The following is a 13251-nucleotide window of genomic DNA, read 5'->3' as shown; positions in this document are numbered from 1 at the left end:
TTTTAACATGTTCCTAAAGTTGTGTGGTAGAGTAGTCCAATAAATCAATGCGGAGGTAGCCAGAAAACCTATCAAAGTGCATTGTTTGCTGTGATGTGGTATCAAGTACCCTGTCACATGCTGCAATCAAGATGTCACGCCAACCAACTCTTGCTAAATTTGGCTTCACAAAAACATTGAACACAGGGTTTCACAAAGCAACATAAAGTTTCCGGATTTGCGGCGAATAAGCAGAAAACGTTCATGTGTAGTGGGTACAAAAAAGAATGAAACAACAACAACAACAACAACAACAACAAACAAAACAAAACAAATGAGCAAAATATAAATGTTCTTAAGTGACTCTCAGCCTGGGTAATGTTCTTAGGATAATCTTAAAATTTTGGTTTATCTCAGCCTCAACGTTGTTATAAAAAAGGTTCTTATAAAAAAAATGTAGTGTCTTGGTTTCCCCACAAGGAGTCGATAGGTCGCAATCTTCATCTCAAAGTGACTACATCGTGAGACAAACGTTAGACTTACATTATTAAATAACATTGATACTCACAATTTCTTGAAAAGATTGACCTGCTCCAATTTGAATTGGATTGTCGATTTTAATTTGTGGGTTTGCTTGGGTCTGTGAGAGGAACAACATGATAACATTTTAAATTAATTCTTCGATTTTATACATCTTGTTTTGCTGCCACATCAATTGGACGTTGATTTACTTCTACCTAATCCACATTGACGCGCATGTCACGATTCGCAAGTCACCTTTTCAACAACAACATGACTCGAGCAGAGAAGTTAAAAAGTTTGCCGACAAGCCAACAGACTTGAGCTACTAATTCACAAAAACATTTTACATCTCAGCAATCGAGAGAGCGAGTGAGCGATTGGTCATGTGTCAGCCAGTCATCCAAGCCCACTCCAAAGGCTCGTGAATTCATTCACTAGTTGAAAAAAAGTCTTATCAAAGCGTCTTTGAGATTGTGAATAGTCCATTTTACAGTTATGTACTTTGTGGCCTGGTGTTTGAGTGTAAGCGAGGAGTTGAATTGTTTTGATACAAACCTCATTGCTTTTCACATGTAAATCATGTCGCTCTTATGCTAACTAGTTTGAGACCAAGCAGCCCTGGATCGCACCTCCTGGCGCCTCGTCTTCACCAGGGCGACAGTAGATGCTGAGAAAAGCACTGCTGAGGCACAGAGGAAGCGCCAATAGCGTAAAGAAACAGCGGCAAACGCCTCAATTGTAACCTCACGTCTGCCCCACCAGTGACAGACAGTTCTTTGCCCGGCTAGGACTAACCAGCCAACTCTGCGGACACACAGGATACCGTGGTTCTCATCTTATGCGATGGCCGTAGGGAAGGCAGTTCGCATTTACATTTGAAAAGCACCGAGGTTTGTATCAAAACAAAACCAACTCCAGCCTTGCTTCAACTCTAAGTCCATGTCACTAAGCAGAAAACTGTAAAATGGGCGATTGTGAACATCTTGCTGTTTTCATGTGAGGTGTTTCTAAAACCATCTTTACACAGTTCATCTAGAATAAAGCATTAGTACGATGAAACTTTCCTGGCTTCGAAATATTTCTTCAGATACAAGAAGAACCTTTTTAAAAATACCAGGCATATGTGATTTAGCTCAAATATACCAACAAGGCCAATGCAAAATAAAAATCTAAAAGTTGTAAAACTTCACGAAACATTTCTTACCGTTTGTCTATCTACTACTGGCGCCGTTTCACACTCAACTGGGGTGTCAATTGTGCTCTCTGGTTTTCCCTGGAACTGCGAACGAAAAAATATCAAAATTTATGTTTCGAAAGTAACCTCGAGGCAAAGAAAAAGAACCAAAGGTCCTGTGAGGCAAATCGTAAAGACGAATTGTTTTTTCTGCTAAAGATGCAGAAAGTAGAGGAAAAATACTATTTCAGTCTATTTTCGGCTCGTTGCTGGAGACCAAACCTTTCTATTCCATTGTAATCTTGTGCCCCATTCACACCAAGGCTTAAACACGTTTAAAAGCTGTTTAGTTAAACACAGTTTAAAATTGTTTCCTTCACAAAAGCTGCTTTCGGATTTTTGTCGACTACAGATTTAGCACAAATGAAAGCATAGGTTAAAGTTTACCTGAATCCTATGTCAAAGCTTAAGCTTTCTGTTGCCAATTTTCATTTTGTTAAACCTGGTTTGATTAAACATATTTTGTTGGTGTGAATGGAGCTTTAGTCAGAATGTGGTTCGACTGGGCCAGTCCCGACGAATTCCTACATTACAAGACGATCTAAAAGGAAATGTGCGCCCGCAAACATTATGATTTTACGGGCTCACACTGGTCAGCAAGATAACCAATCAAAGTTTAAGTCAATCTCATGTCCAGGCTTTTTTGCCAGCAGTTGATCGCCTGGAGAGACTCGGGTACTGGAATTTGCTCACCGCAGAAATCCTGCGGTAAAAAGGCAGAGCCGTTAACGGAGCAGCCAATCAAAGAATTGCTTTTATCGATCTCCCCAGTCTCTTCAGGCAACCAACAACTGGCTAAAGAAGCTGGGTACGAGACTGAATTTACGTGGCATTAAAGCATCGACTAAAAGCCCAATCACCCGAATTTTCCCCCTAACTACCACAACTTGTATGAGAGGATAGGTACGCCTCGTTGGCTATAATCATCTCATATCCAACGCGCGGTCGTGGAATAATTGTTAATTAATATACAAGTCCATGAATGCAGGCAAAGCGTTCCTCAATCGAGTGTCGTGAAACCAAACAGCTCAGTGACCCAATCATAACTCGAAGCAAACACATGTAATCGGCGCCAAGTGCGGGAAAACAAGTGAGAACAAGTCACGATTGGTTTTGATTTCATTTGTTATTGGTTGAGCAAGTGGTACGAGTTTTACTAACTGATTACAGAGCGTGGCAAAGAAAAACCAAGCAAATACGAATTACTTTCGACACAATTGAAACCACTCCATACCATTTGAAAACTCACCTTGCACTCAAGTAACAGCTTCTTTTTCGTCTCCAGTTTGTCGGCGTCATAAAACTCATTAATGAGTTGATTCTGCAGTAGCTGTAGCTTGGGTAGAAGCATTTGCTTAAAGCCATGGTCACCTGACTCTACGTCAAAATCAAACTCGTCTTGCCACTCAAGGTCACCTGTGGGCGAATACCCAGGAGACAGCGCGCGGTAGAGGTCACGTGTTGGCGATGGCGGGAATTCCTCACGGACTTGGCTTGTCACCACTCTCTGACCGAGCAAGCCAGTTTTTTCGTTTACTAGGAACAGACATGCAAAAACCTGTTAAGCTGCAGAATAACATCTTATTTTGTTGAGATGGGTTATTAGTTCTCATCAGACTTGAGGCATATTTACTATACTAGAAGCTCAAGTCAACAACTCGCCATGACTGAAAACACCTAATTTTGTAGCCCACGTTCAAAGGTGAGGAATGAAGGAAGTCAAGGTAGACAAATTGAAGTCATTTGGTAAATACGATAGGACTCCATTCAGTTCCTTCCCTTTTCCTATTCAGTCACTCTCCTTGCGTGGACAAACTCGACATTTAGCTAATCAGACTTTACAACCTTGAAAATGATAGCTTTTTCTTGTTGCTGCTGGGAATTATCAGCTTGCTAGTAGCGAATGACTTTTTAAGGCAAAACATTATCTTAGCAAATTTCTAACAGGCATTCTTAATAGGCCATTTCCGAGTAGCTTTGAACCTAATTATGAAAGCGAGGCTAAGTACAAAGTTTTTATAAGGAAAATTAATTTTCATTCATATGCAAACAAAACTAAAGTTCATATGAAAAGCTTTACACTCTTTCATAATGAGGCTCACAGCGACTCGGAAATGGCCTATTAGTTTAATGAAGGCAAAAATAACTACTCACGTGAAGTTGAAGGCCTCGTTACGGTGCTGGGTATTCCTGATTTTCTGTTCCTGTGATTTTCAGAGACAAATGGATTGAGTTCAAGATACTTTAAGGAAATCCTAACATTTCCAATGAAATTTTGAACTAATTCATCGCTGAGAATAGTGGTTTTAAGTTATAACTGTTTCTTGTTGTGGTAGAAAAGTCCGCAAACTCACCAGCTGAAGGACATGTACAGGCCACCAATTACTCCCACGATCAGCACAGGAATACCAATCCACATCAGAGCCATGGTTTTCTCTCTCTTTTGCTCCTTCTGTAAACTCTGTGAAGAAACAAGAACTCGTTTGAACAACGTTTTCCGCACATTTAAGGATAAAATGTTCCGCCAAATGTTCTAATCTCACATTAACCGGTTTTAACCCCTAACTTAGCTAACATCTATGTGCAAATGGTTTGAACCCAGCAGTCATGTCATAAGTACGTAAAGAATGATCATCCGGGTGAGGGTAGTCCTGAGAAGGACTGTTTGAGATGGCATTGACAGACGCTTCAACGACCTGAGCGGAAGTCATCATTGGATATTTACAGCTAGCAGAGACGTAGCTCGCATTTGACCAACCAGCTCCAATGTCAATGCAATCCGGTACACTACTAACGGACTCTTGCAATTATTAAAGCCATGATCGTCTAGAGGGGTCCGGCGGCATGGTGCCACAGAAGAGTGTTTAAAAATGGAGCTTAAACGGCGTCTTTTTGCTTATCTTGGGTACAGAACTATAGTTGTTAACCACTTATATAACAAAAATAGAATAAAACCTCATTATGCTGCATTAACAAAACTAGTGGTTAGAAATTTACAGGTTCAGGCAACGGCAACAAAAACAGCAACTTTATTAACGTGTCAATAACATCTAGATTACAGTAGTAGGTAAACTTAAACGTAGTAAACTAGTAATCGGAAGGTCTTAGATTTGACTCCTGATAGGAGCACTCGGATTTTTTTTCCGAGTATGCCTGTGTCGCTTACTGAGTAATGCATCATTCTTATTTATTCAACAGGCTTAAAATGTTCCATCACATTCATTCCATTACCAATTTATTGTTACATAAAAACAAGCAGGAATGACATTTTTTTTTCAGTTATTACGTCCTCAAGAGTTAGTTTCCTTGTAAATTTCTTAAACTATGTATGTTTATTGAACTGGAATCTCCCACATTATCGCTAAATTTCGACCATAGGACAGGGCCGAGATACCTTAAACGGTATTTTAAAAATTTAGGGATCATTGGTTGATTACTGGTTGATGACAATACCACCGCCGGGAGATGGACCATGGATCGGAAATAAAATACATCACTGCAACTGGTTATTATATAGTGCACTTTTTGTCCTCTTACCTCGTCAGATGAAAGATCCATTAGTACTGCAAAGTTTGAAAGATGGCTACACTGACAGATCGAGTGGGTCTGATTACTAAAAGCAAGCCAACAACCACGAGATGACCACGCGCCGCCTCTATGGGGACTGGGGACAAAAGGAAAAATAGTTCATTCATAGTTTGCGTGTAGTGTTTCGCATTTCTCGACCTGAGTTACCTTAGGGGTAAAGCTACACCCACGCTGTATCAGTTAGAGGGCTAGATAAGGCGAAAATAACAACTAGTTTCTTACTTAAAAGTAAGATGACAACTGGAAGATTGGTCGACGGCGTACGTAACGATGAAAACGGCTGCAAGGAAGCATTAAATGCGTGATATTCAACAGACTGGATATTTTACTCTCACAGAAACAACAACTTAAAGGATTATCCAGCAGCGTTTTGGTGAAATATTAGCAAAATGTATATTTAAATACTTTGTTCACACATGAATTGCTTCTGGATATGCGAACATCAGATGTAATCAAGTGAATTTTCACACTGAGAAAAAATGATCAACAATAAGTTACTACCAATTTTATTTAACACACAACGAACCGAAGTTTTCAAGTTGGTTGTCATTTCTATTTTGGTCATTCGGAGCAGGAAATATTTATGAATAATTTCCCTTGCACTAGTATCGTCGTTTTCAAAAATATCTAACCTATTTTTGGCTGGCATTGATGAAAAAGTGTTCTTTGTGTTTTCAAAGTTTTGCTTAAAAATAGATTGTCTCTTTAAAATCAAACATGACTTCACTGGAGAGATGGTTTGTACTCACTTTAGTGTGTAGTCCCAGAATACACACTTGGGATTTCCTCTCCTCCTCTGTGTAAACAAGGAAGACAAGAAACGATTTAATGCGGTAAATACAAACGTAACGACCACGGTGACGGCAACGAGAACGCCACAAAACAATAAGTTTAATGAGCAAAAACAATCGCTCTGCGCGTGCGTTAGTATAAAATCGAAATAGCTCAAATAACCCGATTTTATATTTCCAAGTAACTTACATGTTGGAACAATAAACTAAGTGATGTTTTCTTTGGCGTTGGGTTTACAAACTGACTGTACTCTTTGCAACTATTCAAGTCTCTTTCTTAACTGCAAGGGTCTTTCATGTGAGATATTTTATCCAGAGTTCACATTTTATGAGTATTTGATGTAGTTACAATCATTTATTTACCATTCAAATACGTACTCAGGATCTGATCATAAAATCGTTAGCTCCCAGTTGGCTTTGTTTTGCTGGTTAAATATTCAATATTGTCATGCTATTAATGTATCGTGCACTCCCCGTGTTTTGCACGAGGCTGGGTAAACATGATGGCGATTCGCTTTTCAGTGTCTCATATTACCTGAAACTCGCGCAAGTTGGAAAAAACTCGAAACTGTTTGGCAATACGCCAACGCCTGCATATGGCTCTGTCTAATACCGGTATATAATTACTGGAATGTTTTCCTTCGACGTTTGCATTAAAAATTGTAAACATCAACCTCTTTCTGCCTCATACTCACCTTAATATGGCTAAGAACAACTGTCACGGGTGGGTTAATCCTTCCCTGGGGGTGGGGGTGCATCACCGTGGATATAACTTTTGAATTCGGGCCAAGGCCAGTACTGTGCGGAGATGAATTATCAGTTAAGAGTTGTATATTAAAAGCGAAATGCATACAGGGATTAATTTGATTAAGTGCCGCCCTACCTTACATTGGAGTCCGGCAGTAAATATGGCAGACTTTTGAAGCTGATACTGGCTGTATTGACTTCTCCTGAAAATATATCAGTTTATGTATTTTTTTACTAAATCATTTTGCTGTTTACTAAAAAGGTTCAACTGAAGAGAGGTATCTGGAGAAAAGTCGGCGCTGTGTGCCTAATGGTTCCTGACACATATTTTGTAAATCGTAAAATAATTTTGTAAACTCACAGACTCACAAGAAAACATACCAGCTTTGAGCTCTCAAAGAAGAACCTTATCTTTCAGGGAATTTCTAATTTTTTTCCTTTTACATTTAACTGCGTTTGAACACAGACGTGATTTGGTTTGGCTTAAACTTTCCAACAGGTAGACAAGTTTTCAAGTAAGTGTCGAACGTTTTGGGGCATCCGAAAAACTGAAGGAATGCTCAATAAACTTTATTACACTAAAATGTTCAATTTCGCTCCCTTTCTGAGTTTCACAAACTACGGGGCTTAAAAAGGCCTTTTGCTTTTCTATGATCTGTAATTATCTTACAAGAATCTCGCGCCACGTTCTCGAAAAACAATCAGTGTAGGAAAACTAATCGTGACTGACTCACACCGCTTGGTGCCGTTCGCAAGGGACTACTTTGTTACAGTTTTACGACACTCGGTTTTAAACACTACTGTATCTTGGTTTAAGAAACGCAACAGGGAGGAAATATTTCTAAAATATTAATTTTCTTTATGTGGGCAATAACATTTAAGTTAAAGTTGTGTAAGCTCTTTTGGTACTCTGAGTTTCTTGTAGTTACGAGACTTCTTCAAAACTCATTAATAATTCATAATCCCATTGACCTATCAAATGGTCGATAAAACATCACGTGCAGTGGTTTTATATCCGATAAAACCTCCTCCTCCTCCTTATTAGTATGCGGTGTTTAAGGTTTTTCTTGTATGCTAATTTCCACGTTCACAAAAGCATCATTGTTATGAACTCTCTTGACACACGCTTTTCCAGGAATGTTTTTGAAGCCGTTCAAAAAACTCGCAGCACGTGTTTTATCGGGTCTAAAACCACTCGGCGCAAATCCCGATAAAACACTGCTGCTCGTGTTTTAAACATTACATATCTCATGGTTTTCAGATTTGTTAGCCGCATTTTAATTGTTGCTAATCAATTCATTGTTATTTTATTAGCAGGATTTTCAAGTGGTATACTGCGTACTTCGATCAAAGACAGACGAAGGAAGGGCAATGATGTCACGCCTGGCATCCCAGCGGTCGATCTTTGGATTAGAGAAATCTGGGAAGGTCAGGCCACCATCTCCAGGTGATTTGCGGTCCATCTTGATTACTAAGGGGCAATAAAAACATCATTTGCTCATCATCGGTTAAAACAGTAAAACAACAGATTCTGCAATAGCCGACATAGCTGACTGGATTATTCGCGCGAAGCAAGAGTTTTTTCCGCAGAGCCGCAAGGAGAACGTCCGTGAGGCCAGTTAAAGTTTTTTTTCTCTGGCGCGCGTCGCGCTGCGCGCTTCACCGCTCTCCGTGGTTCGTGCTGGCGTCCCTACTGCTAAGTCTATGCCTTCGCACGAACAATACCGGCAGCTGCGCAATATAATACCCAAAACATTACCCTAGTAGTTACCCTAACATTGCAGTGCAGTGCAGTGCAGTGCAGTGCAGTGCAGTGCAGTGCAGTGCAGTGCAGTGCAGTGCAGTGCAGTGCAGTGCAGTGCAGTGCAGTGCAGTGCAGTGCAGTACAGTACAGTACAGTACAGTACAGTACAATACAATACAATACAATACAATACAATACAATCTTTTATTTACCCACGTACTTATCAAGTGTCACCATTGTCCCTAGTAGGGACAATGGATGTCCCCGGCCTGAGGCCCATCAGACTGTTAAGTGTCACCCTCGTTAAACAAAGTTGATTTTTTTATCGTATCTAACTCACTGATGTTATCTGTGATGGTGGGTTCCGCCATATCCTCCCGAGGAAGTCTTATAGCCGCTTGAAGCGCGAACATTTCCGTTGATCGAAGCACATCTGCAGTGCCGGGCTTATTCTTAAACATAGAAAACAACAACACAATTATTTTTGCGATCACAGCAATGATCTGAAAAAAAAAAACAAAGAAACAAATAAAACCTGAAACCTCTATCAATTCAATTATTTCAAGAGTTCAAGAGCAGGGATAGCGCAGTGGTGAGAGCACTCGCCTCCCACCAATCCGCCCGGGTTCGATTCCCGGACTCGGCGTCACATGTGGGTTGAGTTTGTTGTTGGCTTTCGCCCTTACGCCGAGGTTTTTCTCCGGATACTCCGGTTTTCTCCTCTCCTCAAAAACCAACATTTCCAAAATCCTACTCGATCTTGTTTATTGTCAAGCATTTTATGATGAGCCTCTGGCTCGGGAGAATGCGCAAGAACTCTCCGTGTTATTGGCTCAAATGCAAGTGGCGGTCATATCTTGATTTTCTTACCTTCTGGATGTGAAACCACTCTTGTTGATTGGTCATGTCCAACAGATTGCTGCTAGCTCTCACAAAATTCTGAACAAGTGAATGGATGAACGAACGAATGAAAGAATGCTTTAAAGAATGTATGAAAGAAAAAAAAAATAGACCTGACACTATATAATAGTAATATAATAAATCAAACACGAGGAAGACTGTTCGATTCATCCGATCCGGACCATAGCTGAGTTTGGTAAATCTTGTAATAAACTATACCAATATCACGTTGCGGTCTTGTAGCCCCCGATTTCCAACAACGTTAATTGAAATAGCTGAATGTCACAGGTCGGATCCCACCGGGTAACTTTCATGACGGTCTTTGACGGGATATCTTATATGATAGAAATAATCGTGGGTTCAAATCTCGCCGAGATCAAAGCTTCTTCTTTGACCTCGTCAAACCAAATCTCCTTCTCAGGGTTAGCAAGTGCGGGGAACTATAAGGACAGAATTCCTCATTTTGGCACTCAAATAAAATAATTTCATTCCATTTCTATAACATTTCACAGGTGCTACGTGGCTCTCACTTTGCAGTACTAAAGTCACGTCTATTAAGCGTTCGCGGTCACCCTTTACTAAGTCCCAACGAGCTGTTTCTATTGTCTTGACCCGTTTTAAACGGTCACTTTGTAAAGGAAAAGCACTCAAATATGGTAACAAATAGCGTGTCAGGCAATTGACTTTCTAATGACCTGTAATGCTGACTTTACTATCTTGGCGCTAATGTTGTAATAATCCGTTTCTGTGCCATGTTCTCCCGCTTTGTCATACCATTTTATCACTGAACCTTCCTAACCAAGTGAGGGCGACCGCTTAAGGACGGTGCCTACTAATACCGAAGTATTTTTGTGCGGTTTATGACTATGCGGGAAAAGCAGATCTTAGCAAGGGCTATTGGAATCCAAAAAGAAAATTGGGAGTAACCATGCATTTTTCAGAGATAATTAAGCAATAATATCTCTAAAAAACGCCAAAATATAAAGCAACGTATAGGACTTTTTTGCTAAATTTAAGCTTAATTATCTCTGAAAAATGCATGGTTACCCCCAATTTTCTTTTGAGATACCAAAAGCATTTGGTAAGTTCTGCTTTCTGCGTATAGTTTTAAACCGCGCAAAAATATCCCTGTATTAGTAGGCACCACCCATAGGAAACCCGAGTTTCTCGCGATGCGCAGAACGTATGCGCAGTAACAATAGTAGGCACCGTCCTTAATACAGGTTCGTACTAACTTATGCGATGTTCAGTGTACCTCAACATCCTCTCCTGTTATTTCCAGTAGTTCCGTTTGTCCAATGTGCTGAACAACCGCTGCCATAATATCGGTGGCTCGGTTCAAGTCGCCACCAAAGATCAACGAGTTGTCAATGTTCTGAGTGGTCAGCTGTGAGAGTTCCCGGATGAGGGTACTGGGGTCTGCTCCACTGGCCAACGTTTTGGACTAAAAAGAGTAGGAACACGTGGGTTGCATATAATTTTATTCCATGTGTATCATCCACTTAGGGGGTTGAGAAGAATTTGTACAATGAATTACAGTAAACCATTTTCACTGTCGATAGAACAACTTACTGCCTTTGTGAAACTAAGTGATGGGAAGCGAGATTTTGCAAAAGCCGAGGGTCACAAGACAGAAAAGGAAATGGTAGAACGTGTCGCCGAACACGAGGGGGAAGGTAAAAATATTCTGCTGCTCCCGAACCGTGTAACTTAAGAGAAGAAATAGTTTGCTTGAATGGGTAGATGAAACTCCTGGAGACTCGGGTGACATTGACTTAAAAACAGTGAGGCGTTATAAACATACCAGCGTTGCGCGCAGACAAGTTTAGTGGTTAATTAGACAGGACAGTGAAAACAGTGTAAAACAACCCCCTAATAACAAAGAACAAATTCTCCTATCTTGCAATTGTCCCCATACTTTTCTTATAAAAGTACTGGGGAGACCTTATTAAAATAACAAGGAAAATCACCTTCGGTGATCATATCCTTAATTCTCATGACCTCAGCGGTTGAATACGCATTAATAGTACAAGGAGGAATTAGATCATTGCTGATCACTGTTACGGCTTAAGTGTCATTGTCTGAGAAAGTGTTCCAGGGGGCAAAACTTGTGGTCAACCGATTTGGCTGAAACTTGGCACAGAAGTTGGTTGCCATGAATTGTATCTATGTATGCATGGCCATTTTCCCTTACTGGTGGGTATTTACAAGAACTGTTCAGGCTGTTAACAGACATAGATTATATGCTAACGAACGTTTTCGTTAACTGAGCTAACTTTATCTTGTAATCATAATAAAAATCAGGCCTGACAAAATATAGAGACTTTTCATGCTTGGAGCAACGGAGAAGAATTATGACTTGCCGGTACTGAATATTAATCAACGAAAAATTCAAGCATCGTTTAGAAAGATCGTTATATCGAGGTAAGGCCTTCATCATTTGTGCTGTTTGATGGGTACTAGGTTTTTAAACTACAAAGTAAACCTCTGCGATCGTCTGCGATCATATGGAAACTACTTCTGCGATCGTCTGCGAGCCTGCGATCGCGATCGCAGACGATCGCAGAAGATAGAACCATGTTCTATCTAAAGGCTGGTTTCCATATGATCGCAGACGATCGCAGACCTTATTGCGATCTGCGATCCGCGATCATATGGAAACCAGCCTTTAAAGTCAGAGAAGTGAGCCAAATTGGCTTTTCAAATATCTCATGGCAACCAACTTCTGTGCCAAGTTTCAGCCAAATCGGTTGACCACAAGTTTTGGCCCCTGGGACACTTTCTCAGACAATGACACTTAAGGGGTTAAACCTATTCCGGCTCCGGTTATCGAAGAGAAAATAGGGAGTTTAAGCACAGACGTTCGTGAGCCACGGCGTGGTCCGGCTCCTTACCACGGACAGGAAAAGCTCTTGTTGATGACTGTGGCTTGACGTTACAAACGCGATGGCGTGAAAACCCCCCAAAACGAAAAAATTCAAGTTCCGGTTACCGTCCGTGGCTCAAAAACGTCTGTACTTAAGCTCCCTAATATTTGTTGTCTGAATATCAACTTTCGTTAATATTATTCGTTAATATTTTGCTTCTTGTACCTTGTCGTAAAGAGTCTGATAATCATTAGAAACGCAGTCACTAAAATTTGGTGGCAGCCATCTTGAATCGGCCTCGCAACGTCGCTTGACGAAACCTGATGGGACAAAAAATAATCGGGGGGCATATTAAAAATTGTTCCGCCTTGTCCCACTAAAAGCTAAGTATGCGTTTTAGCTGCCTAACCGGTAATGTTTAAAACAAGAGCAGCAGTGTTTTATCGGGATTTAAAACCACGAAGCGCAGCCGAGTGGACACACGTGCTGCGAGTTTTTTTAACAGCTTCAAAAACTTTCCTGGAAAAGCGTGTGTCAAGAAAGTTCATAACAATGATTATTTTGTGAACGTTCGAAATTAGCATACGAGAAAACATTAAACAACGCATACTAATAAGGAGGAGGTTTTATCGGGTTTTAAAACCACTGCGCGTGATGTTTTGTCGACCATTTGATAGGTCAATGGGCTTATGAATTATTAATCAGTTTTTGAATGTAAACTCAAATATCTGCATCCTTTGATTCAAGGAAGGTGTCTCCTTTTCCTACTACGCATACATTCTCGGGATGTTCCGAGAAACTGTGATGCAAATTCAAAGGTAATTTTGTGCATTTTAAACTAGGTGGGAAAAGAAGATTTAAACAAGTTGTATTGAAATC

At 40.4% G+C, this 13251-nt stretch overlaps 1 protein-coding gene across 3 annotated transcripts in view; it reads right to left on the bottom strand.

Annotated features, from left to right (window-relative positions):
* The window catches only part of LOC146453754 (uncharacterized), a 92685-nt gene that overhangs the window by 4871 nt on the left and 74563 nt on the right, over positions 1 to 13251 (bottom strand). For all 3 annotated transcript variants that reach the window (XR_014859428.1, XM_085096243.1, XM_085096242.1), the window contains 14 exons: positions 12598 to 12692; positions 10761 to 10949; positions 9476 to 9544; positions 8946 to 9057; positions 8204 to 8332; positions 6998 to 7064; positions 6810 to 6912; positions 6073 to 6119; positions 5273 to 5399; positions 4090 to 4196; positions 3890 to 3939; positions 2985 to 3271; positions 1706 to 1780; positions 548 to 619 (listed from right to left, as the gene is read on the bottom strand). Coding sequence is in view for 2 of the 3 variants with exons in the window: in XM_085096243.1 (XP_084952369.1) it covers positions 548 to 619; positions 1706 to 1780; positions 2985 to 3271; positions 3890 to 3939; positions 4090 to 4196; positions 5273 to 5399; positions 6073 to 6119; positions 6810 to 6912; positions 6998 to 7064; positions 8204 to 8332; positions 8946 to 9057; positions 9476 to 9544; positions 10761 to 10949; positions 12598 to 12692 (1529 nt within the window). In the remaining variant the exon portion in view is untranslated. The remainder of the gene's footprint in view (positions 1 to 547; positions 620 to 1705; positions 1781 to 2984; positions 3272 to 3889; positions 3940 to 4089; positions 4197 to 5272; positions 5400 to 6072; positions 6120 to 6809; positions 6913 to 6997; positions 7065 to 8203; positions 8333 to 8945; positions 9058 to 9475; positions 9545 to 10760; positions 10950 to 12597; positions 12693 to 13251) is intronic.

This window comes from Pavona decussata, unplaced genomic scaffold, assembly GCF_977016875.1.
Source record: "Pavona decussata unplaced genomic scaffold, jaPavDecu1.1 SCAFFOLD_324, whole genome shotgun sequence".
Taxonomy (NCBI): Eukaryota; Metazoa; Cnidaria; class Anthozoa; order Scleractinia; family Agariciidae; genus Pavona; species Pavona decussata.
Note: the sequence above shows the minus strand (reverse complement) of the source record. Positions and strands in the feature narration are given on the sequence as shown.